The following is a 27775-nucleotide window of genomic DNA, read 5'->3' on the forward strand; positions in this document are numbered from 1 at the left end:
AATTTCTTTGAATCAATTGTAGATAGGCATTTTTTTTCAGTTTCTGCATGTTCATTTTAAATATATAGAAAGGTAATTTACTTTTGTGTGTTGATCTTGTATCCTATAACCTTACTGAACTCATTTATTAGTTCTTGGAGCCTTATTGTACATTATCTGAGGCAGTCTATGTAGATAATCATATATCTGCAAATAAAGATAGTTTTATTTCTTCCTTTCTAATATGTATGCATTTTATTTCTTTTTCTTGCCTTACTGTAAACTAGAACTTCCAGGACTCTGTTAAATAAGAGTGGTGAGAGTGGACATCTTTGCCATGCCCCCATCTCAGAGGGAAAGTGTTTAGTCTCACCATTATGTATGATGTTAGTTGAAAAGGCACTCAATACTACTAATCATCAGGGAAATGAAAATCTAAACCATAGTGAGATATCATCTCACACATGTCAGAATGGCCATCACCAGAAAGACAAAGAATAAGAAGTGCTGGTGAGGATGTGGAACCGTCATGCACTGTTGGTGGGAATGTAAATTGGTATAGCTACTATTAAAATAGTACGGAGGTTCCTCAAAAAAAAAAAAAAAATAAAAAAAAAGAAAAAAAAAAAGAAAAGTAAAACCAAAAACGGAACTACCATGTAATCTACCAATTCCACTTCTGGGTATTTGTCCAAAGGAAATGCGATCACTATCTCAAAAAGGTACATGCACCCATATGTTCATTGCAGCACTATTCACAGTAGCCAAGACATGGAAACAACTTAAGTGTCCATCAACAGATGAATGGATTAACAAGATGTGATATATATAATGAAATATTATTCAGCTATAAAAATGAAGGCATTCCTAAAATTTGCAACAACATGGATGGACATTGAGGGAATTATGCGAAGTGAAGCAAAGTCAGGACAGAGAAAGACAAACACTGTCATTTATATGTAGAATCTAAAAAAACAAAAACCAAACTTGGGAACTCCCTTGTGGTGCAGCAGGTTAAAGATCTGGCGTTGTCACTGCAGTGGCTCAGGTCGCTGCTGTGGCATGGGTTTGATGCCGTGGGTGTGGCAATATATCCCCATATATCCCCCCCCAAAAAAACCCCCAAATTTATATAAACAGAAATTAGATTGGTGGTTGCCAGGGGCTAAGGTTTGGCAGAAATAGCAGATGTTGGTCGAGGGCACAGACTTCCAGTTATAAGACAAATAAGCTCTGGGGATCCAATGGTGACTACAGTTCACAATACTGTATTGTATACTTGAAAGTTGCTAAGATTGTAGATCTTAAATACTCTCACTACATACACAAAAACAATAACTATGTGAGGTGATGAATGCATTAAATAAGCTTACTGTGGTAATCATTTCACAATATACATAAATATCAGATCATCACCTTGTACACCTTAAACTTATACAATATCATATGTCAAATACATCTCAAAAAACCTGGAGAAATGTTTTTCAGGTTTGTTAAAGAAGGGTGTTAGGTGTAGATTACAACAATTTTATTTAAGAAGAAAAGTATAAGTTTCAGAAAAATAAATGCTTCCCAAGAAAGAAAAAGGGCGAAGTAACTAAAAGAACACCCTATTTTGGAACGGGGCAAGCCATTTCTCGCAAAATAAATTTTCTCTAAAAGAGCACCCCAGAGAAGACCAAGTCTCCTGTCCACTCACAAGTGAAAAAGAGCGTGGTCTCATCCAGACGAACAGCCTTCGGCTGGATGCCCAGGTCCACACTGGCGGTGTCTAGACTGCGCTGGTGGGTCTTAGAGTTGTAGCAAGACGCCGAGCGGCAGTGATCTCGGAGCCAGACGTAGTCGAAGCGCATCACGGTGTTCGCGTAGCGCAGTTCTAGGGAAAAGATCACGTTGTTTTATAGTACCGATTACAGCGGTTTACACTAATTACTGTATACATATAAAGAAATGGTCATTTAGGACAACTAACAAATCAGTACCCAGAAAACGTCCTTTAACAGACAAAACCAAAGGAGACTATAAAAAGTCCAAAAATAAATTTGGAAAGTGAAACCATTCAAGCATATGAAAAGACCGTACAGCAGAAACTGGCACAGTGTTGTGAATCAACTATACTTTAATAAAAAAAAAACAAACAAAAAGACTAAAAAAGTACATAAAGAGAAAGCACAGGCAGATAGAGGATATAAAGAAGGTCCTTATACTATTTTTGCAATGTTTCTGTTAGTTTGAAGATGTACCAATATAAAAAGTTATCCAAAAAATCAAATACTTTCCTATACATCAGGAAAAGGTACATAAAAATGATATTTAGACAAGGTAAATAAAAATGATATCAAATTTATAAGAGGAACAGAAACTATGGAGGACTCAAGGGAAACTTGAACAGAGAAATATGCTCACAGATGGGCAGATTTAATAATGAAAAGATACAAATTCTCCCACAAATTAATACACAAAATTCCAGGTACTTCCAGTCCAAATTCCAATGAAAAGGTTCATGTACTGGACAGGCTAATTCCAAGATTCACATTCAGAATGAATCAAGTAACAATTCTGAAAAAGAAAAGGAAAGCTATAGTTGTTTAAAAAGGATAATATTATGCAGAATAGATGAAGAGATCCAGGGAGCAGAACAGAGTCTCAAAACACAGCCAAGTATACATGGAAATATGGTGTATGTTAAAGGCAGCATTTTGTAATAGTGGAGAAAGGATGGAGTAACTAGTTCTGGAAAATGCAATATTGGAAAAAAATTGATTCTAGATTCATGTCATCCTCAACAGTAAATTACTGATAGTTTAAAACATAAAAAATAAAACTATTATATATTGACATATTTGAGGTAGGAAAAACCATTTTCTTTCTTTCTTTTTTGCTTTTTAGGGTGTCACTGCAGCATATGGAAGTTCCCAGGCTAGGGGTCGAATCAGAGCTACAGTTGCCAGCCTACACCACAGCCACAGCAATGAAAGATCTGAGCAACGCCGGACCCTTGACCCACTGATCAAGGCCAGGGATCGAACCTGAAACCTCATGGTTCCTAGTTGGATTCGTTTCAGCTGCGCCATGACTGGAGCTCCCAGGAAAGACTATTTTTTTTTTTTTTTTGGTTCTTTTAGGGTCACACCCGCGGCATCTGGAGGTTCCCAGGCTAGGGGTTCAGTCAAAGCTGTTGCCGCCGGCCTACACCAGAGCCACAGCAACGGGGGATCCAAGCCACGTCTGCGACCTACACCACAGCTCATGACAACGCCAGATCCTTAACCCACTGAGCCAGGCCAGCGATCGAACCCGCAACCTCATGGTTCCTAGTCGGATTCAAATCCGCTGCGCCACGACGGGAACTCCAAGGAAAAGCTATTTTAAAGTGACACAAAAAGCATAAAAGGTAATCTGTCTATATGAAAATAAACATCTTTTGTTTTTCAATGTAAAAAACTAAGGTAAAAGATAAGTAACAGGACAAATATTTTTAATATAAAAGGATTAATACCAGCAAATAGGATACATCTTTGTGATCATTAAGATAAAAACTCAAAGGAAAATGACCGAAGGAATGTAACCAGAAGTGACCAGTAGACGTGAACCCTTCCAACTTCAGTAGTAATCAGAGAAATAGGTGTTAAGATTTTTTATCTAGCAGAGTGACAAAGTTTTAAAAGTTTGATTAAAAGAAGTGTTTCAAATATGTGGGAAAATGCATACTCTCAAACACTGGTAATAGGAGTATAAACTGGTGAAGATGGACTGAGTGGCAATCTGGAAGTTTCTATGAAAATAATAAAAATACATATATTTATTGCTTGATCCAGAAATTCTTCTCTCAGTACTTAGCTTATAGAAACTGGCACACGTGAGGAGGTATGCACAAGGATATTCATAATAATTTTGTTTATAATAGCAAATTAGAAAATAAGACTAAATGTATCTCTGTACTCCTCAATTTGACTTTGTATGATACTATCATTCTCACATTAAGGACAGGAAAAACTAAAGCTCAGAGATGTTAAATAACTTTGGAAGATCATATAATCATTAGATGGTGGAGTTAAGACATGAACTCAAGGTCTCCAAACCCAAAGTCCTATACTAGTGTTTTTCTGATGGTGAGGCTTCAGGAAAGGCGGAATAAGGAGCCTGGCAAATGATGATAAAACTGGACAAAAGTATCAATAACCACAATTTTAGGACCCTGGCAATTGACTAAAGGCTTACAACGAATTAGGAAGCATTTATTCAAGAAAAACTACTGAACCTTGGGCAAGAAGAGGGGGAATCTAGGTGTTTTAGCTTGGGGTGCTTCCACTCCCTATTCACCCCTCCATCAGCTCCATCAGCAGTAGTTCTACCAGGGCAGGCAAGCCAAGAAAACAAACAGTTTTGATGCGGATGCGGACTAAATTGATTTGGAGCAGAGCACATACAAACTCCATGGCCCTGGGCACTGAAAACAATCAAGGAAGGCATACTGTTTGGGGCAAGCAAGAGACCAGCAGAACAATGGCCTTTCAAAGGAATGAGACACACATAGAAACAGAAAAGAATGGCCCATGCAGTCCACACAAACTGAGAAGAATATTACATGAAATCCTATTGTTTAAATCAGGCCTATGCTGCTAGTAGGTAGCTTATGATCTGGGGCTTTTTACAGGAGAGAAGCAGAGTAGACAGGCTAACACATCACCTCCACACATGAATCAAAAGTTGGTCTCCTTTCGCTCATTTCTAGTATTCATGTCTTATAAAGTATCTGTGCCTTCAAGGCATATACCTCAACCGAATGCTCAAAAATCCAGACACTGAGGTGAATTGCAAGAGTCTCTGATATAACAACTACAAATGGTAGGGATGGAGTAGGCACAGGGGGTTGTAGAAGCCCCAATAAGGGACCACAGATAGAGCGGGAAACCTCGGCGACTTTGGAAGATCACCGTGAGTTAATAAACTGCTCAAAAAAGCCATCAGCACAAGGCAGGCTTGCTTGACTAGTGGAGGCAGAAGAACGGCCTCAGGTGGGGGATGGGATGAGGCCTGCACTCAGATTCAGACCCAGGGCCGGGGTTTGAGGAGCACCCTTCTGCTGATGTGAATACACACCTTACTGGATACCAAGGAGGAGCTACTACTCCCAGAAAGGAAGAGGTGGGCTTTTCTGACCCGGACTCCCCTTGGAGGATAAAACTGTTGCCCACCAGATCCTCGGGGCAGAGCTTCCGCACCTGCCCGCTGGCATCTCTCACCAGCGTCCTATCTTAATAAATCTATTTCTTGCCTATTTCTTCTTCTTTCTCGCTGAATTCCTTCTGCGCAGAGACATGAAGAACCTGAACCTCAGTGAGTCCAGACACTGGGCAAATGATTCTCATTTAAAACCATGGGTTTAAGGCCCAGTTTGGCTTAGGCTGGGTTCGAGTCCTGGCACGTGGGTTCAAGTCCCAATCTGGGTTTAGGCTGGGTTCAGGCCATTAGTGCTGTCTGTTTCAGTAACAATGTGGAATGGGGCTATTATTTGGTGGTGACCTAAACTTGGAGTTTTTGGCCTAGTATCCACGAATGACAGGTAAAGCTGTGTGTGTGTGTGTGTGTGTGTGAGACAGAGACGGAGAGAGACAGACAGAGAGACAGAGAGAACGTACGATGCCCCCTTGGAGTGATAAAAGTGATGAAGCACCACTAACCCTCATTCAGATTGGTCATTATACTGAGTGATCCAGGGATTTGACCAACTACAACCGAGGTAGCCTTTAAGCGCTTGAACAGGCAGTTGCCTCTGGCTGGAACATTCATCCATACCTTCTCACCCTTCTTCCCTTTGCCCAGTTCATCTTCAATGTTCATGATTCTGCTCAGTGGATATATCCCGCAGGCAGTCATTTATAATTCTTTATTTTGGTTTAGGCACCTCTCCTCTTCGTTGTGACAACATTCTGCACATTGCCTAAAAGCATTTATCGCACTGTCTTATAACTGTCTATGTCTTTTCTTACCTCGAGGATATGGAATGTGTCTTCTTTATCACCACATGCTTAGCATTTACCACAATGCCTGGCTCCTGGTATATGTTTATCAGATCTTCCAAAATGTCAATACAGAAGAGAATCTTTGGACTCATCTCTATTGTAGCCTACATTTAATCAATCACTAAAGTTTGTTGGTTCTGCCTCCTAAATCACTCTCAAATCCACATGACCTCTCCATCTCCACTCTTTCCTCCTGCCGCATTCAGGCAATCACCATCTCTAACCGTGGGCCTCTATAAAGGGATTTTAAAGATCAGAGTAGCAAAATCAGATTGAACTTTAGAAAAACTGCTTCAGTTTCTGGATCATTGAGGGAACAAGACAAGGCTGTAGTAATTCTTGAAGGATATTTGCCTCATTGCTCCTTTAAAGCTCATGTTGTCCTATATAGCTCTACCCTTCTTGATTACTCTTATCAACTATCGCCTGAGTCACCTTATTTTTAAATAAATGAATATCTGTTTACTCTCTTCCACCGTCTCCCTTGTCATCCCTTCTCCTGTCATCACTCTTGGCAACTTCATCATCATTAATTGCAATACATTCATAACTTTCATTTCAAACGTCCTACGCTCTAACTACCTCTCGTTCCTTTTCCAGCTCAATTATGCAGGCACTCTTCACTCCAATAATCCTTCAGCTCCACAAAGAGCACCACTTCATTGACCATAAATTCCTTTTTGTTCTCCATCATCTTGTGACCCCGATAAACTCAAGTCCCCACCTCCTCTGTGCCTGCAGCCAAGTAGCTAAACATTGTTAGAGAAAAAATTAGGCTGTCTTGGTTAATTTAATTTAAAGTCATCACCGAAAATATCAAATGAATACTCAACACTGCCAAACAGTCCTTGCATAAGTTCTTAGTGAAATAACTTACTCACTCTCCATGAAGACAATTACACAGTCTCCTCTCTTCTCACACTGCCAACACTATCTCTCCCTTCCCACTTTCAACTGATGACTTTCCTTATTCCTTCAAAGAGAATGAGGAAGCAGAAGAAAAATCCACAAACCCACTGTCCACATTCACCCACTGATATGCATCTGTACATATACATTCTGCCTTCCTTCCTGTTACTATAGCTGAAATATCTGTGCACTTAATCAAGGCCAACAATTCCATTTATGAATCAGATCCTATCTCTTTCCTACTCAGGTGCTATACTTCTGAAATTTTTCCAATACCCTCTTTTGCATCATCAGATTTTCACCTCCTACTGGATATTCTCATCAGCAAACATGTTACAATATTTTTCATCTTAAAACAGTATTCCCCCTCCACTGCCTCGTGACCTCATATTCCCTTTCACAGTAAAACTTATGGCTCGATGTTTCCATGATTTTCTCTAATTCCATCTCTCTTAATAAACTTGTTGTAAATTTTAGAATGGCTTTGGGTTTACAGAAAAGTTACAAAGAGTTCCCATATAGCCCTCACCCAGTTTCCCCTACTAGTAATATCTACATTGCTATGGCAAATTTGTCAAACTAATTAATGAATATTGAGGCATTATTTATTAATTAAATCCCATCATTTACTTGAATTTTGTTATTTTCCCTTAATATCCTTTTCTGTCCCAGGGTCCCATCTGAGACCCACGTTACATTTAGCCATCATGTCACTTTTCCTTGTTTTTGATGACCTTGACAGTTTTGAGAGGTATTGCTCAGGCATTTTGTTAGAGTGTTGCATAATTTGGGGCATGCTTTTCCTTTATAGGTTTTGGGGAGGTCCCCTTCTCACCGTGTCATGTCACTGGTACATGCTAGCAAGGGCAGTGTTTGCCAGGTTTCTCTACTTCGGAGTTACTCCACCTTCCTTCCATGTTCTATTCTTTGGCAGCAAACCATCAAGTGCAGCCTGCATTCAGGACTGAGGAGTTAAGATCCACCTTCATAGTTGGGGGACGGAAGAATATCTACATAAATTATTCAGAGATTTTTTTCTATGGGAGATTTGTCTCTACTCTCCCCATTTATTCAACCGTTTATTTATATCAGCATGGCTTTGAAGTTATATATTTTATCCTTTGGGTTATAACCCAATATTATATTATTTATTTTCTTGCTCAAATTGTTCCACCTTTGGCCATGAGAAGCTCTTTTAGTTAGCTCCTATGTCCCTTTTTTTTTTTTTTTTTTGAGCACTTCCTTACTTTCTGGCACTTCCAGGTTCTCCAGGCTCATCTTGTATTTTCCCTGGCCCAGCCCTGGAATCATCCATTCTCCAAGGAGCCTTGCTTCCTTTCAGTAGAGAATGGTATTAGAAACCAAGATCTGGGTGTGCTCATTGCTATTGGGGTGTCATTGTTTCCAGGTGCTCTCAATGGACTGAGCTAGAAAATATACTCATCTATGTGTAAAAACATATACAATTGACCTTTTAACAACATGAGTTTGAATTCCCTGGTCCACTTACATGCAGATTTTTTTCAGCAGTACATGCCACAGTAATCATTTCTGTATCTATCCAACTATAAATATTAAGCTAAACATGGGTTTATACTAATGTCTCCAACTCTAATCCAGTGACACAAGATTCATTCTAACATCCCCCCTACGCTTTCTGTAACTGTGCTCCAAACCCCCAGCAATCACTGATTTGTTTTCTGTCCCTATAGTTTTGCCTTTGACAGAATGTCATGTTACTTCTTTTTATTGCTGAGTAGTATTCTGCCATAAGGATATACTATAGTTTATTAATTAACCTATTGAAGTATAGCTTGGGAGCTTCCCACCTTTGGCAATTATGAATAAAGCTGTTACTCATGTGTGGGTTTTTGTTGCGAATGTAAGTGTACAAATTAGTTGGAAAAATACCTAGGAGTGCACCTGTTGGCAAGTCCATGTTTAACTTTATAAGAAACTACCAATGTGTCTTCCAGAGTGGCTGTATCATTTTTGCATCATCACCAGCAATGAATAGGAGTTCCGGTTCTGAATTCTCGTCAGCATTTAGTATTGCCAGGTTTTTTTTTTTTTTTTTTTTTTTTTTGGGATTTTAGTCATTCTATTATGTGTGTAGTGACATCTCATTGTGGCTTTCATTTGCACTTACATAATGAAATGATGTTGAGCATGTTTTAATATGCTTATCTGCCACAGTTACATCCTCTGGTGAAGTGTCTATTCAGGTCTTTCCACGCTTTTAAAAACTGGGTTATTTGTTTGAAGAAGTCTTTCTAAATTCTGCATTGTCTTTTCTCAGATATATGGTTTACAAATATTTTCTCCAAGTCTGCGGCTTTTCTTTTTGTTCTCTTAATGGTGTCTTTCACAGAAAAAAATGTTTTGAATTTGGATAGAGTCCAATTTACCATTTTTTCCTTTACGGATTTTATGCTTTTGAAGTTACATCTAAAAACTTTTTGCTGAATCCAAGGTAGCAAACTTTTTATCACACAAGTTTTACAGTTGTGAACTTTACATTTAGGCCTATGATCAACTTTGAGTTAATTTTTACACAGAGTATGAGGTAGGGATTAATGTTTCGTTTTGCTATTTTTTTTTTGGATCCAATTGGACAATGTTTATATTTTTACTGGTGTGGTTAGGCCATTTATATTGAAGTGACTATTGACATAGCTGACTTTAAATGTACCTTCTTGTTATTTTCTATTTGTTGTATTTACTCCTCATTTTCTTTCTTTTTCCCTCTTTTTCTGCCTTTTCTGATTTTTATTGGTTATTTTTTATGATTCCATTTTATCTCATTTCTTGGCTTATTCACATTATTTTTAAAAATTCTTTAGTAATTTTCCTAATGTTTACAATGTACATCTTAAATAATCTAAGCCCACCTTTAGATAACTTTAAAAGCGTCATTCAAAAGAGCCGTACTATTTTGCATTGCACCAGGAGTGAAAAAGAGCTCCCACTCTTCTGCATCCTTGCTAGGACTAGGTATTATCAGTTTTTTAATTTACCTTATAATGGAATATTCATAATTTTTCTCTCCTACCCTTTGTCACATTGTTGTCATTTGTTTTACTTTTATATATATTATTAACACCATTATATTGCTATTATTAATATTTCAAACAGTTAAGATTTAGTATAATTAAGATAAAGTTTATATTTTATCTTCACTCGTTTCTGATACTCTTCTTTTTAAACATAGATCCAAGTTTGTGACCTACATCATTTTTCTTCTGCCAGGAGAAATTCCTTTATAATGTTTTGAGAAGTTGTATGAGAAAGTCTATTTCTCCCTCACTTTGGAAGGACTGCTGGATATGGAATCCTAGGTTAGCAGTTTTTGCTTCTTGTTATACTTTAAAATTGTCATTGCATTGTATTCCTTTTTTTTTTTTTTTTTGTCTTTTTAGGGCTGCACCGGCGGCATATGGAAGTTCCCGGGCTAGGGGTTGAATCGGAGCTATAGGCGCTGGCCTACACCACAGCCACAGCAACGCCAGATCTGAGCTGCGTCTGCGACCTACACCGCAGCTCACGGCAAAACCGGATCCTTAACCCACTGAGCAAGGCCAGGGATCGAACCTGCATCCTCATACTAGTCAGATTCATTTCCACTGAGCCACGATGGGACCCCCTTCCCTTTTCCCCTTTTTTGGTTGCCCTCCGGCATAAGGAGTTCCTGGGCCAGGGATCAGATCCGAGCCATAGTTGCAACCTAAGCTGCAGCAGTGGCCATGCTGGATCCCTAGCCCACTGTGCCAGGCTGGAGACCGAACCTGCGTCCCAGCGCTCCCAAGATAGCACTGATTCCGTTGCATTACAGTGGGAACTCCTTTCCATTGTGTTCTTGCCTGCATATGTGAAGAGAACTCTGCTGTAACTCTGATCTATGTTTCTCTGTAAGTAAAGTGTTTTTCTCCCCTCTGACTGCCTTCAAGATTTGCTCTTTGGCCTAAGTGTGGGGATGTGTGTGTGTGTGTGTATGTGTGTGGTTTTTTAAATGAAAGAAAATCTTCTCAGATATGTGGTTTTGTGTCTGTCACTTTGGAAATCTTTCTGAAATTATTTCTTCAAATATTTCTTCTGCTTAATATTTTCTTCTCTTCTAGGCATTCCACTCATGTATATCTTATAACTTTTGATACTGTTCCACATTTCCTAAATACTGCTATTTTTTTTGTGTGTTTGCTTGCTTCTATTCCCATTTTCTCTTTGTATTTCAGTTTGGGTAATTTCCTTTTTTTTTTTTTTTTTGTCTTTTTGCCATTTCTTGGGCCGCTCCAGCGGCATATGGAGGTTCCCAGGCTAGGGGTCGAATCGGAGCTGTAGCCACCAGCCTACGCCAGAGCCACAGCAACACGGGATCCGCGCCACGTCTGCAACCTACATCACAGCTCACGGCAACGCCGGATCGTTAATCCACTGAGCAAGGGCAGGGACCAAACCCGCAACCTCATGGTTCCTACTCGGATTCGTTAACCACTGCGCCACGACAGGAACTCCAGTTTGGGTAATTTCTACTGACCTATCTTTACATTCACTGGTTCTATCCTTGGATGTGTCAAGTCTCTTGATGAGCTCATCAGAGTCATTTTTCTTTTCTGTTACTCTGATTTTGATTCTTTCTTATACTTTTTATCACTCCACTGACCTTATCCATTGATCTTTCATTTTGTCTACCTTTTTCATTAGAATCCTTAACATATTATAGTTATTTAAAATTTCCTAACTGATAATTTCAACACCTATGTCATATGTGAGTCTAGTTCTAATGGTGCTTTGTCTTTCAATTTGTGTTATTTCTTGCCTTTTAGCATGTTTTATAATGTTGTTCTTGTTGTTAAAAGCCAGACATGTTGTATAGAGCAGCAGATATGGAGGTAAGTAGGACTTTATGCTAACCATTTAAATCGATCTGGTCAAGAGTTGGGATGTGTCTGATGTTTGTTCTCTCTATGGATACCAGAGGCATTAAATTCCTCTAGTGATCCTGATTTTGTCTTCTGTCTTGGCCTTGGCCCTTACCTTTGTGCTGCACCCCACTACTATTTTAACTAGACTCTTATTACTGGTTGTAGTGTGTTGGAGAGGAGGGAGTTCTCTAATATTTGGAGTCAAAGTCTTTGGGGTGCATAGAGGGTCTGTATCTTGGGAATGTGGCCTTCATAAGTGTTTTTGGTCCCTTTCCAGGGTGTTGTGGGTTAAACTGTATTCCCTGCAAAGATATGTTGAAGTCCTAATCTCTATTATCTGTGAATAAGACCTTATTTGGAAATAGGGTCTTTGAAGATAATCAAGGTAAGATGAGGTCATAGTGGATTAGGGTGGACCTTAAATCCAACAAGTGGTGCCTCATGAGGAGAGAGAAATTTTAAGACACAGAAGAGAAACAGGGAAGAAGGCTATGCAGTCACAGATGCAGAGAATAGAGTGATGTTGCCACAAGCCAATGAATACCAGAACCCAGAAGAGGCAAGGAAGAGTTCTCTCCTAGAGCCTTCAGAGAGAACATGGTCTTGCCAACACCTTGATTTTGGACTTCCTGCCTCTAGAACTGTGAAAGAATAAATTTCTGTTGTCTTATGCCAAGTGGTTTACAGCAATCTGTTAGGGCAATGCTAGGAAACTAATACATAGGGATAAAGCTTTTTTCCCCTCTGCCATGTAATACCTTCCCTGGCTGTAGAATTTCCAGGCTATGCCTTTGAAACCCTTTCCTCTGCATACTGAGGCTTTCTTTCTTTTTTTTTTCCTTGGATGAGACAAGGAGACAGGAGTGGGGCTTGAACATGGGAGACCTCTCTTCCCCTAGCTGGGATGAGATTTTACTGTTAGCCTATATGATTTTGTCTTTGTTATAACCTATAGGATAATCCTGGAAATAAATGGTTAGAAGTCTTCACAACTCCACAGGAAGGATTTTCAGTTCACATGAAAAGTATCCGTCATTGCACAACAATGCAAATATACTTAACACTACTGAACTGTACACTTAAAATGGTTAAGGTGTTAAATTTTATGTTACTTTTTAATCACAATGAAAAATAAAGTATCTATCTCTACACATCTTACCAAAATGATCTTCATGTTGCTGCCAAACACACTTCAGAGACTTGGAGGCTGTATGGTGCCAATGGATGGCTAATGGAAATGAGCTTTTGAAATGTGGCAGTTGAAGGGCCGAAAATGTGACTCGTCCCCTCAGCAGGTCCTGGAGCCTGCTCTGTAGGTGGGACAACCTGCAGCACCACATCCTAGAAAATTTGACAATGAGAAGAGTTAGTAACAATATAAAACAACTTTTATAAAGCTATAGGAAGGATGCTACAGTAAGTATGTAAAAGAACAGATTTTATGATCTCAAACACAGAGTATTAAGCAAAAGAGAAATTCTGGAAAGCTCAGCATTAGTGGTCAATAACCATCACTTCTATTTTCTCACCGGCTACTATTATACATTGTAATTTTGCTTCTACTCTGCTACATAACTGAAGTGGTTCTTTAAAAAGGCAATAATTTTAACCTTCCAATGACTGTAAGAATTGCTCTTCAGGTCTTATCCTTCTGGGGCGTGACACTATTGATCATCCTTGAAATTTTCTTTTCTGCTGATGATGTGTAATTATGGGCAAGTTTCTTAAACCCTCAGTGGCTCTGTTTCCTGTTTTGTAAAATGAGGATAACAATAATACCTATCTAATGGGTTTAGTGTAAGGACTAAAGTAATTAGAACTGTGTTGTCACATAGTAAGCCCTATATATGTCAGCTGCTATCATTCTAGTCATCATTGTTATTACGGCTATTATTAGGGATAAATTATATCTGCTGGCAAAAGTAATCTGATAAACTTGCTTGCTTGCTTCATAAATATTAATAAAATAACTTTATTTGCATAGTATCTTAAAAGGAATTCATTTGTCCTGGGGGGAAAGGGCAAAAAAGCCATGCCACTGCAAAGAAGCCGTATGATGCTCAGTGTGAACCTTCTCAATAACCACTTAAAGGTCACTAAACTCACAAAAATGCTTAATTTGAGTGGATGTGTGCATGTTAGTGTGTGGTAAAAGCTGATGAAGGGACTGAATTTCATGTTGAATGGATGAAACCAATCACATACACAAAGGCCATAGCTAGACACCTAACAGAATTCGCTGATGACTTAGGGACGGTTCTAAAATAGGTTAGCAAATTAAGAGTTAAAGTCAAATTTATTGAGATTTTTATGGGTAGAGGCAAGGAACAGAGCATAGAGAGACCTCTGGTGATATCTTGGTTACACTTATTTTCACCACTGTCTCTTCTTTGCCAACCACTTACCTATAGATATTGTCTAAGACAGAGGCTGGTAAACTATGGTCCATTCTTATTTTCATATGGTCCATTTTACACTTTAAAGGATTATAAACAAAAACAAAAAATAATATGTGACCAAGACCATATGTGGCCTGCAAAGTTTATAATATTGCTATCTGGCTCTTCATATTTTTTTTTGCCAACTGCTACTCTAATGTTTCTTTCTTTCTTTCTTTTTTTTTTTTGGTCTTTTTAGGGTCGCACCCATGGCACATGGAGGTTCCCAGGCTAGGTGTTGAATCGGAGCTGTAGCCACTGGCCTACACCACAGCCACAGCAATGCAGGATCTGAGCCACATCTGTAGCCTACACCACAGCTCATGGCAACACCGGATCCTTAACCCACTGAGTGAGGCCAGGGATTGAACCTGTATCCTCATGGATGCAGATTTGTTTCTGTAGAGCCACAACGGGAACTCCTAATGTTTAATTCTTAATCAAATACTATTCTCCATTTACATTGGCTTACTCCTCCAAAAACACTTAAACAAGTATATTCATTCATTTCCTCATTATTCCACTTGACAAGTATTATTAATTATGTGCATAATAGGTACCTTCTTAACTGCTAAGACTATAAATATAAATAAGCAATCCAAGCCATCATTCAAGAATCTCATAATCATCTAGTAGGGAAGAAAGACAAATATAGGGTGATAACTACTATTCTCTACAATAGTTTTAAACACAGAGTACAGTGAAAAAGCTCAAAGGAGAAAGCAATTAATATGCCTGGGAAAACTGGGAGGACCGCATGTGATCAATGTTCTTTGTAAAAGTGTTTCATTGTTTTGTACTACTTACAAAATGAAATTATCTCACAGTAGAAGGTGGCAATGTAGGAAGACCCTGTGCTCACCTGCTCCCATGGGCATGCTAAAATTACAACTGTTTCCAGAGCAACTATTGCTGAGAAAGACCAGAAGACTAACAGAAAAGATCTTCTACAGCTAAAGATAGAAAGAGGGAAGCACAATGAGACCAGTTGGAAGGGTGGAGATGGCAGTATAATCAAGACCCATACCCAAGTGGGCCACCTACCAACGGGAGGGTAATTACAATGGTAGAGGTTCTGCCCAAGGAGTGAGGGTTCTGAGCCCCACCTAAGGCTCCCCAGCCCAGGCGTCCTGCACCAGGAAGACAAACTGCCAAAACATTTGGCTTTGAAGGCCAGTGGTGCTTGCTTTGAGGAGAGCCAGGGAGCTGGCGGAAATAGAAAATCTACTCTTAAAGGGTGCTCACAAAAATCTCACATGCTGTGGAACCCAGGGCAGAAGCAGTCATTTGGGACTTAGGACTAGGTTCCATCCACCAGAAGGCTGGCTCTAGCGTTCAGACTCAGTGGGCCCCAACCCCACCTACCAGTGGGCTGACACCAGCTCCAGGACCCCAGGGCCCTGCAGTCAGAGACCCAAGGACCCAATTTGACCCAATAGTGGGCTGACACTAAGCCCAGGACCTGGCCTAACCCACCAGTGGGTTGACACTAGGTTCAGGACACCATGGTCCCTTCAAGTCAGTTACCTTGGGATCCAATTCCAACCACTAGTGAGCTGATACCAGCTTCACATCACACTAGATCCCATAGCCAGCCATTTCAGAAACTGGCCCTACCTACCAACAGGACAACACCAGCTCTGGGACAACCAGGATCCTGCAGCCAGAGACTCCAAGCTCTGACTCTGCTCACCACTGAAGTAGCATTATCCCCAATATCACCAGGGCCTCAACCCCACCCACCAATAGGCCAATACCAGCCTCAGGACTCCCCTGGGCCCTGACCCTAACCCTAACCCTGGGATCCAGACCCACTCAACAGCAGGATGACACAAGTTTTGGAATGTTATACATCACAGCTAGCCATGTCAGGAACTGGCCCCATGCACTGACAGGCTGATACTTGGTCTGGGACACCCAGCCCTCCAACCAGCCACACTGACTGGGCTCTCCCCACCAGCTGGCCAGCAATAGCCCTGGGATTCCCCAGAGCTCTGCAGCCAGCCCTCTTGAGACCCAGGCATGATCTCCAGTGGCTGGTAGCCTCCATATAAGACAGGACCTGAAAACCAACCAGACCACCCATAGTAGTCAGCCTACCACAATAGAAGGGCCCATACAGTCCACATAAAGGCCACCCCTAGAGCATATAGCTCTGGTAACCAAAGGGGGGTGCGCTGTTGAGATGCATAGGATGCCTCATAAAAAAAAGACCACTTCTGCAAGGCTGGGAAACATAACCAACCTACTAAATACAGAGAAATTAGAACAGCAAATTAGGCAAAATGAGACAATAGAGGAGTATGTTCCAAATGAAGGAACAAGATAAAACCCCAGAAGAAGAACTAACTGGAGATAAGACATTTACCCAACAAAGAATTCAAGTAATTATCATGAAGGTACTCAAAGAACAAGGGGGTAATAATGGATTAACAGAATAAGAACTTTAACAAAGAGTTAGACAATAAAAAGAGGAACCAAGCAGAGCTGAAGAATACAATAACTGAAATTTAAAAATACACTAGAAGAAATCAACAATAAACTACATGATACAGATGATCAGATCAGCTAACTGGAAGACAGAGTAGTGGAAATCATTAAGCTGAAAAAAGACAATTTTGCAGCATGTGGAAGTTCCCAGGCTAGGGGTAAAACTAGAGCTACAGCTGCCAGCCTATGCCACAGCCAAAGCAACGTAGGATCCTTAACCCATTGAGCGAGGCCAGGGAATGGACCCACATCCTTGTGGATACTAGTTGGGTTTGTAACCTGCTGAGCCACGACAGGAACTCCCAGAAAAAAATAATTCTAAAAAGTGAAGACAGTTTAAGAGACCTCTGGGACAACATCAAGTGTACTAACATTTGCATGATAGGGATCCAAAAAGGAGAAGAGAGAAAGAGGCAGAGAACATATTTGAAGACATGATAGCTAAAACATTCCCTAAACTGGGAAAGGAAACAGACATCAGTCCAGGAGTACAGAGTCCCAAACAGGATCAACCCAAAGAGGACCACACCAAGACACACTGTAATTAAAATGGCAAAAGATAAAGATAAAGTGGGAATATTAAAAATAGCAAGAGTAAAGCAACAAATAACATACAAGGGAATTCCCATAAGGGTATCAGCTGATTTTTCATCAGAAACTGCAGGCTAGAAGGGAGTGGCACAAATATTTAAAGTGATAAAAGGGAAAAACCTATAACCAAGAATATTCTACCCAGCAGGGCTTTCATTCAGATTTGATAGAGAGATCGAAAGTTTTACAGACAAGCAGAAGCTAAAAGAGTCTGGCACCACGAAACCAGCTTTACAAGAAATGTTAAAGGGACTTCTCTAGATGGAAAGAAAAGGCCATAACTAGAAATATGAAAATTATGAAAAGAAAAATATCACTGGTAAAGGCAAATATACAGTCAAAGTAGAAAAATTAACCACTTATAAAGCTAGTGGGAAGGTTAAAAGACTACAGTAGTAAAATTGTCTATAGCTGCAATAAGTAGTTAAGGAATATACAAAACAAAAAGATGTAAAATAAGTTGTCAAACAGTAAACATAGGGGAAGGAGAGTAAAAATGCAGGTTGTTCAAACTAAGGAGATGAATAACTTAAAATAATTATATATATTAAAAATATATTTATATAGAAAGTATATATAAATCCCATGATAAACACACATCAAAAATCTATAACAGATATACAGAGAGAAAGGAAAGGAATGTAAACATAGAACTAAGATAGTCATCAAATCACAAGGGAAGAGAGCAAAAGAAGAAAAAGTAAAGAACAATTTTAAAAACTACAAAGACAACACCCAAACAACTAACAAAATAGCAATAAGTACATATCTATCAATAATTACTTTAAAGGTAAATGAACTAAATGTTACAATCAAAAGACACAGAGTGGCTGAATGGATACAAACACAAGACTTCTATATATGCTGCTTACAAGATATTAATTTCAGATCTAAAGACATACACAAACTGAAAGTAAGGGGATGGAAAAAGGTATTTCATGCAAACAGAAATGAAAAGAAAGCTGGGTTAGTGATTCTTATATCAGAAAAAATAGACTTTAAAATAAAGACTGTAACAAGCGATAATTTTGAACATTACATAATGATAAGGTGATCAATCCAACAAGCAGATATAGCAATTGTAAATACAGATGCACCTAATATTGGAGTACCTAAATACATAAAGCTAATACTAACAAACATAAAGGAAGAAATTGACAGTAACACTGTAATAGTAGGGGACTTTAATACCCCACTTACATCAATGGACAGATCATCCAAACAGAAAATCAATATGATACACTAGCCTTAAATGACACATAGAGCAGATGGCCTTAATAGGTATATATAGAACATTCCATCCAAAAGCACGAGAATACAAATTCTTTCCAAGTACAATGAAATATTCTCCAGGAAAGATCACATGCTAAGGCATAAAATAAATCTCAGTAAATTTAAGAAGATTGAAATCACATTGGGCATCTTTTCCAACCACAATGCTATGAGATTACAAATCAACTACAAGAAAAAACTGTTTAAAAAAACATGTGGAAGCTAAACAATATCATAGTGACAACCAAGGGTCACTGAAGAAATCAAAGAGGAATTCAAAAAATAAGAATATGAAAATGAAAAAATAATGATCCAAAATCTATGGGAGGCAGTAAAAGCCATTCTAACAGGGAAGTCTGTAGTAATGCAAGCCTACATCAGGAAAGAGGCAAAGTCTCAAACAACCTAACCTTACATCTAATGGAATGAGAAAAAGAACAAACAAAACCCAAAGGGGGTATAAAAGAAATTGTAAAGATTGGAGAAGAAATAAATGAAATAGAGACTAAAACACAACAGAAAAGACCAACAAAACCAGGAGCTAGTTCTTAAAAAGATAAACAAAATCGATAAACCCTTAGCCAGACTCATCAAGAAAAAAGAGAGAGAGGGGAGTTACCATCATGGCTCAGTGGTTAACGAATCTGACTAGGAACAATGAGGTTGTGGGTTCGATCCCTGGCCTCACTCAGTGGGTTAAGGATCTGGCGTTGCTGTGAGCTGTGGTGTAGAGAGTAGAGGTGGCTTGGATCTGGCATTGCTGTGGCTCTGGTAGGCTGGCGGCTACAGCTCCGACTGGACCCCTAGCCTGGGAACCTCCACGTGCCATGGGTGCAGCCTTAGAAAGGAGAGAAAGACAAAAAAAAAAAAAAAAAAAAAAAAAAAAAAAAAAAAAAAAAAAAAAAAAAAAAGAAAAAGAAAAAGAAAAAGAAAGAAAAAAGAGAGGGCCAAGATAAGTAAAATCAGTAATGCAAGACAAGTTAGAACCAATACCGGAGAAATACAAAGGATCATAAAAGATTATCACAAAATTATACGCCAGATCTAAAGACATACACAAACTGAAAGTAAGGGGATGGAAAAAGGTATTTCATGCAAACAGAAATGAAAAGAAAGCTGGGTTAGTGATTCTTATATCAGAAAAAATAGACTTTAAAATAAAGACTGTAACAAGCGATAATTTTGAACATTACATAATGATAAGTCTAGACAACTTAGAAGGAATGAAAAAAAATTCCTAGAAATGTATCATTTCTGAAGATTAAATCAGAAAGGAATAGAAAATATGAACAGACCAATTGTCGGTAATGAAATATGAAAAAACTCCCAACAAACAAAGGTCTAGGATCAGATACCTTCACAGGTGAATTTGACCAAATATTTAGAGAAGAGTTAACACCTACCCTCAAATTATTTCAAAAATTTGCAAAGGAAAAAGTAGCTTCCAAACTCATTCTATGAGGCCAGCATCACCCTATACCAAATCAGATAAAGATACAAAAAAAGGAGAAAATTATAGGCCAATAGCACTGATGAATATATATGCAAAATTTTAATCAGAATATTAGAAAACTGAGTTCAAGAATACATTAAAAGGATCATAAACCATGACTAAATGGGATTTATACCAGGGATACAAGGATGGTTCACTATTTGCAAGTTATTCAGTATGATACACCACATTAACAAATTGAGGAGAAAAAAAATCATATGATCACCTCAATAGATGGAGAAAAAACCTTGACAAAATTCAACATCTATTTATGATTAAAAACTCTCAACAAAGTTAGTATAGAGGGAACATAACTCAATATAATAAAGGCCATATGACAAGCCCACAGCTAACATACTCGTTGGTAAAAAGCTGAAAGCATTTCCTCTAATATCAGGAATAAGACAAGGATGCCCACTTTTGTAACTTCTACTCAACATAGCACTGGAAGTTCTAGCCAATGCAATCAGACAGGAAAATAAAATAATATAATCCAAATTGGAAAGAATGAAGTAAAACTGTCATTGTTTGTAGATGCCATGATATAATACATGAAAATCCTAAAGATGTCACCAAACAACTACAAGAACTAATCAATTAATTTGGTAAAGTTATAGGATATGGAATTAACATGTGAAAATTTGTTGCATTTCTATACACTAACAATGAGCTATCAGAAAGACAAATTAAGAAAACATTCCCATTCATAATCACATCAAAAAGAAGAAAATACCTCGTGATAAATCTAACCAAAAGGTAAAAGACGTGTACTCAGAAAACTACTGACATTGATGGAAGAAACTGAAGACTACACAGTTAGAAAGATATACTGTGTTACTGGACTGGAAGAATTAATATCATTAAAATGACCATATATCCAAGGCAATCTACAAATTTAATGCAATCCCTATCAAAATATCAATGGCATTTTTCACAGAACTAGAACAAGTAATTGTAAAGTTTGTATGGAAGAAAAAAAGACCCCAAATAGTCAAACCAATCTTAAAAAAGAATAAAGCTGGAGGTATCATGTCCCTGGTTTCAAATTATACTGTAAAGATATAGTAATCAAAACGGTATGGTACTGGCACAAAAACAGGCACATAGATCAATAGAATAGAGAGCCCAGAAATAAACCCACAGTTATATGGGCAATTAATCTACAACAAAGTAGATAAGAATATACAATGAGAAAATGACATCTTCTTTAGTAAGTTAGGAAGCCTGGAATTAACATGTGAAAATTTGTTGCATTTCTATACACTAACAATGAGCTATCAGAAAGACAAATTAAGAAAACATTCCCATTCATAATCACATCAAAAAGAAGAAAATACGTGTACTCGCTATATGCAAAAGAATTAAACTGGACTACTTTGTCACAACATTTATAAAAATAAACTCAAAATGGATTAAAGACTTAATGTAAGACCTGAACTACTAAACTTCTAGAAGAACACATAGGCAGTTTGCTCTTTTACGTTTGTCTTAGTGGGTTTTTTTTTTTTTTTAATATGTCTCCTTAGGCAAGAGAAACAAAAGCAAAAATAAACAAATGGGATTACATCAAACTAAAAAGCTTCTGCACAACAAAGGAAACTATCAACAAAACACAAAGGCTGACTTTTGGATGGGAGATGATATTTGTAAATGATATATCTGATTGGTTAATATTCAAAATATACAAATAATTCAGAGTTCCCATTGTGGCTCAGTGAGTTAAGAACCCGACTAGTATCCATGAGGATGCAGGTTTGATCCCTGGCCCTGCTCAGTGGGTTAATGACCCAGCATTGCCAGAAGCTGTGGTGTAGGTCGTAAATGAGGCTTACATCTGACATTGCTATGGCTGTGGCACAGGCCAGCAGCTGTAGCTTCAATTCAACCCCTAGCCTGAGAACTTCCATATACTGCAGTTGTGGCCCTAAAAAGAAAAAAAAGGGAAACAAAATATACAAACAATTCATATACTTCAACATTAAAAAAAAGCAAATGACCCAAGTAAAAAATGGGAGTTCCTGTCATGGCGCAGTGGAAATGAATCTGACAAGGAACCATGAGGTTGCAGGTTCGATCCCTGGCCTCTCTCAGTGGGTTAAGGATCCGGCATTGCTGTCAGCTGTGGTGTAGGTCGCAGACGTGGCTCGGATCTGGCATTGCTATGGCTCTGGTGTAGCCTGGCAGCAACAGCTCCAATTCGACCCCTAGCCTGGGAATCTCCATATGCCACAGGTGCAGCCCTAAAAGGAAGAAAAAAAAAGAAAAAGGGCAGAAGATCTGAATAGACATTTTTCCAAAGAAGACATAAGGTACATAAAGAGATGCTTAACATCACTAATCATCAAGGAAATGCAAATCAAAAGCACAATGAGCTATCACCTCACACCTGTCAGAATTACTGTCATCAAAAAGACAACAAATAACAGGTATTAGTGAGGATGTGAAGAAAAGGAAACCCTTGTGTGCTATTGGTAGGAATGCAAATTGGTATAGTCACTATGAAAAACAGTATGAAGTTTCCTCAAAAATATTAAAAATGGAACTACTATATGATCCAGTAATTCCACTCCTGGTTATTTCTATGAAGAAAATGAAAACACTTAATTGAATGATATACACTCTTTCGTCATTACAGCATTATTTACCTTAGCCATGATATGGAAACAGTGTAGGTTCCATCAATAGTGGATAAAGAGGATGGAACACACACACACACACACACACATACACACAAACACACACTGAAATATTAGTGTGGAGATTTCAACTGTATGTGATCTGTATGTGATCTGGAGTCCTCCAAACTGTTGATTGTTCATGAGTTTCCTTGAAGGAATGGGCATAGCAAATAATGAGGGAAGGAGGCCTTGACTTTTTATTTTACATATTTCTGGGTGGTTTAGATAATTTTTTTCCTTTTTTAAAAAATGAACAAGTCATTTTTTTCTTCTAGGTTTTTTTTTGAGATATAATTGACATAAAGCTTTAAGATGTACAGTAAAATGATTTGACTTATATACATCATGAAATGATTATCACAATAAGTCTAGTGAACATCCATCATCTCATGTAGACATGAAATTCAAGAAATAGAAAAAAAATGTTTTTCTTGTGATGAGAACTTTTAGGATTTCTTCCCTTAATTTTAGCGTATAACTTACAACGGTGTTAATTATATTTATCATGTTGTATATTACATCCCTAGTACTTATTTATAACTGCAAGTTTGTACCTTTTGACCACCTTCATTCAGTCCCTCCTCCTGTTCTCCCCACCTGTGATCCGATCTCTTTTTCTATTAATTAATTTGTTTGTTTTTTGAAGTCTAATTGCCTACAACACTATGGTAGTTCCTGTTACACAACATGGTGATTTAACATTTCAGTACATTTTAAAATGATCACCATGATAAGTCTAGTTACAATGTGTCACCGTACAAAGATATTACATATTTATTGACTATATTCCCCACACTACATTTCATACCTGTGACTTTTTTTGCCACACCCATGTCATGTGGAAGTTCCCTGTTCAAGGACTGAACCTGCACCATAGTTGTGACCTGTGCTACAGCTGCAGCAATGACAGATCTTTAACGTGCTGTGCCACAAAGGGAACTTCCTCATTTACTTTGCAACTGGAAGTTTGTACCTTTTAATCTCCCTCACCTATTTCCTTCCTCCACCCACTGCTCTCCCTTCTGGCAAACACCCATTTGTTTTCTGTGTCATGATTCTGCTTCTGTTTTATTATGTTTGTTAGTTTGCCTTGTTTTTTAAATTACACATTTTAGTGAAATCATACAGTATTTGCTTTTCTCTGTCTGATTTATTTTACTTAGCATAATACCCTCTAGGTCTATCTATGTTTTCACTAATGGTAAGATTTTACTCTTTTTTATGGTTGGATAATATTCTGGTCTGTGTGTTTGTGTGTGTGTGACAACTTTATCCATTCATTTATCGATGAATGATTTTTGTTACCTTTTCTCTCTTGCTTTGTTTTGCATGGATTAGGTAATTTGTTATCATTACATTTCCTCCTTTCTTTACTTGTCAGTTATACATTCTTTTAACTGTTTTTTCAAAAGTAGTTATTCTAGGGATTACAGCATATATCTTTGACCTGTTAAATTACAAGGCCAATTAATAATTTATATTAACTCCACTTATAGTCCTTCTTCAACTGCTGTTGTATGTTTTAATTATAAATATACATACACACATCCTGCATGGTCATTCAGATCTACTCACATATTTAACCTCTCCACTGCACCCAGTTTATATCTCTAAGCTTTCATTTGGGATCATTTTACCTCTTCTTGAAGATCCTAAATGTTTCCTTTAATGTTTAGTGAAAGGTTCCCTAAGTTTGGGGCCATCTAAAAACATCTATTTTACTTTCATTCTGAAGGCTACTTTCAGTAGATATAGGATTTTTGATTGGCAGTTACTTTCTCCGGCATTTTGAAGATATCATTCCATTATCTTCACATTGTTTCTCTTGAGAGTCAGAGCCAATCTAATTGCTACTCCTTTTAAGGTAATACATCTTTACTCTCTCACTGCTTTTAAGATTCTTTGTGGCTATTAGGTGGAATTAATTAATTTTCTTCAAGTTAAATAGCCTCTTTAAGTCTGGTAAGATAGCTGCTCTAAATCTTCACTTATATAAATAATAAAAATATTAAATTATTAATGAGGTCAAGCCAAAAGTAGGGTTTACAGCAGGCCATGTAAAATTCTTCCCTTGTTTAAGGTCTGCTATCAGTGCTCTTTGAGTATGGTAATTTAATTAATACACAATTGTGTTAATTATATAAACTATCAATATGGATTCATAATTCCTCTTCTTAAGGATGTCATAAAAGATTTGTTAAAATATTGCTGAAATTTCATTCATTCACTTAATGTACATGTTACACCTGTCATATTTCCATAAACACCTCTAAAAATCAGAAAAAGAAATAACTTTGTAATTTTCTAAGTACTCGCTTGAAAATCTGTTCTAGAAGCTAACCCACAAGATAGTTTATTGACTAGTAGATTGAAAACTATGGTTCCCTTTTCTCTGTTCAAAGTGGTAGTACACTTAAATAAATCCAATCTTAAAGCACCTCTCCTTATTCTCCTTAATTTTTTTGATCATTGAGAGTAGTTTAACAATATCAACTTATAGCTTATCCATGCCAGGACACATGTACTTTTTCATTCTGAGAATGTAGTTAAAATATTGTTCTTGTGGTCTTTGCAAATACACATTTCTACAAGCCTGTGTAATTCTGAGCCTTATCCTTTAGGCATGTGCCACTTGTTGTAATCATCTTTTTTCCATCTTTTATATATTGTACTTTTTAAAAAAGCAACTATGAGATCATTATAAAAGTTCCCTTGCAGCACCATGGCTTTCCTCATTTCTCCTTTAATAGAATAATTTGCTGTTTCATATTCAAAATGATATTTTTGAGAGCTTCCCAACCTTTAGAGTCTGAAGCCATCTTAATGTAAATTAAGGTCCAACAAGTATCAATCACAATAACAGAAACTTTTGGAGAACAGCCATAGCTAGAAATTCTAGTCAGAGTAAGCAATTACATAATAGGTCAGTCTGAATCTTTTCATGGTTATTACTAAGGAAGAAGCATTACCTCCTAAAAGGCTTAAAGCCAAGAGTCCATTTAGCTCCTGTCAATTTTTCCTTCCAAATGTCTCTCAGATTTGTCCTTCTCTTTCCATTCCCATAGATGCCTTCATCACCTCATACCTGGACTACTGCCATAGACTAGATGGTTTCCTTGCTTCCATTCCTTCCATACTCCAATCCATTTTCCATACTATTGCCAGATTAATCTTCTTAAAACACTTTCATCATGTCACTCTCCTGCCTGAGACCTAGCTCAAATGTCACCTTCTTTGTAAAATCTTCCTAACTCTCCTAGGAAGAGTTAGTAGCTTCCTACTCAGTGTTTTCATAGCTCTTTGTGCATACCCTTATTAGGGCACTTACAACACATATAATAATTGCCTGTTTAATTATTTTTCTCTTCTCATTTGCAGAGAGCTCCTTGAGGACAGACAAAAGGATTGAGTTATCTTTACAATGGCACTTAAGGCTTCACATAATTGGCCCCATCTATCTTGCCCCATCACCTTAGGACCTTCACATATGTTGTTTCCTCTGCCTATCATGTTCTCCCTCTCATTCTTCCTATCCATTCTTCAGGCCTCAGATTAAATATCAAGTCAAGAAACTGTCCCCGAAACCCTAAATTAACTAATTAGCTAATCAATTCATTTAACAAATATTTATTGGCTGTCAACTTTGAACGAGGAACTATTTTAGGCACATGGAGTTTATCAGTGAACAAAACAGACACAAATTCCTAATTTCATGGAGCTTATCTTCTAGTCGAAGGAGGTAGACAAAGATAAACATAAAAGATGAGTAAATTATACAGTATATTAGATCTCAATAAGTTACGCAGAAGGATAAAGGTGTGTGCTGGAGGTAGCAGGACTTTTAAACCTGCTGATCAGGGTAGATTTTATTGGGAAAAATAATATTTGAGCAAAAAGGGAATTATTCATGAAGACATCTGGTGTAAAGCAGGCCAATGCAAAAGCACAAAGCTGAGATTGTATCTGTCATACCTATGCCTATGTTTAACACAATAATATATTGGATTACATGAGTTAAAAGAATGCTCTTTTACATCAGGGTCTCAAAATTAAATGCCTACAGAGGCCAGGCAAGTAACACAAGTAGGTCAAGTATAAGGACAATAGCGGATTGTGGTGAGAGGGGTAAGCTGAAGAATGCCTGATCTGTCCAAAAATCCCTAGCCACTATTCACCTCTAGATAATTATTGCCAGTCAGGCCTAATGATGCCAGATTTGAGAGGAGCCGGAAATGCATATTATATACGAACTGTCCAAATCTGCAGGGTTGACAACTGCATGAGTCCAGGTTTTCTGAAAAGGCATACCAGGAAAGGAGTAGATGTGAAAGAGGTTTATTTGGAGAAATGTGTGTGAGAGAAAATGGGGAAAGAATCTGAAAAGACTGGGAAAGTTGTCAGACCATGATGTACATCTAATCCCTGGGGAGGAGAGAGGGAAAGAGTGAGGTCTTAGACTGTAATGCAATTCTAAGAAGGTTTCAACAAGATTGTTAAGAAGTCTTCAAGCAAAGGTGGTCATTAGGAGTATGAATTACCAGCGACTAGGGTTTCATTAGTATCTTTGCCATCCACACTCAGTATGTAATTGAAAGCAGTCTGTGCGAAGTGTGGCCTTACATAACAGCAAGGCCCTTGGTCAGTTATACTCCCTTTAGTTGGATGTTAGAGAAGCACTTTGCTGTGGGCGCCACAACAACTAAATCTAACACTGTGGTGGCCAGAATGGTTTGGTTAAAAATACATCCTCAAGTTATATTCAGCTCAAATATGGAGAGTTTTCAACCTCTGCTGTAATTACTAACATATATTTCATCGTGGATGGGCTAGTTAAATATAGATCCTGAGATGGGGCAAAGTAGATCACTAATAGATAGCATCTAGGTAGTAGGGTTTAGATACCATATTAGAACATGAAAATCTTTAGCTCAGGTGGGGTTACAAATAGATGCAGACTCCTACCTTGGGAATGGATAAG

General features: G+C 38.0%; 1 protein-coding gene across 18 annotated transcripts in view; it reads right to left on the reverse strand.

The window, feature by feature from the left end:
• Positions 1-27775, reverse strand: part of TMLHE (trimethyllysine hydroxylase, epsilon) — a 75586-nt gene that overhangs the window by 27910 nt on the left and 19901 nt on the right. For all 18 annotated transcript variants that reach the window (XR_014835213.1, XR_014835210.1, XR_014835212.1 and 15 more), the window contains 2 exons: positions 12996-13177; positions 1679-1855 (listed from right to left, as the gene is read on the reverse strand). Coding sequence is in view for 8 of the 18 variants with exons in the window: in XM_005674022.4 (XP_005674079.1) it covers positions 1679-1855; positions 12996-13176 (358 nt within the window). In the remaining 10 variants the exon portion in view is untranslated. The remainder of the gene's footprint in view (positions 1-1678; positions 1856-12995; positions 13178-27775) is intronic.

The sequence above is a fragment of the Sus scrofa genome, chromosome X, assembly GCF_054392235.1.
Source record: "Sus scrofa isolate SSC_HxYL_T2T_F1_AM1 chromosome X, Sscrofa_HxYL_maternal_Yorkshire_Landrace_v2.0, whole genome shotgun sequence".
Lineage (NCBI taxonomy): Eukaryota > Metazoa > Chordata > Mammalia > Artiodactyla > Suidae > Sus > Sus scrofa.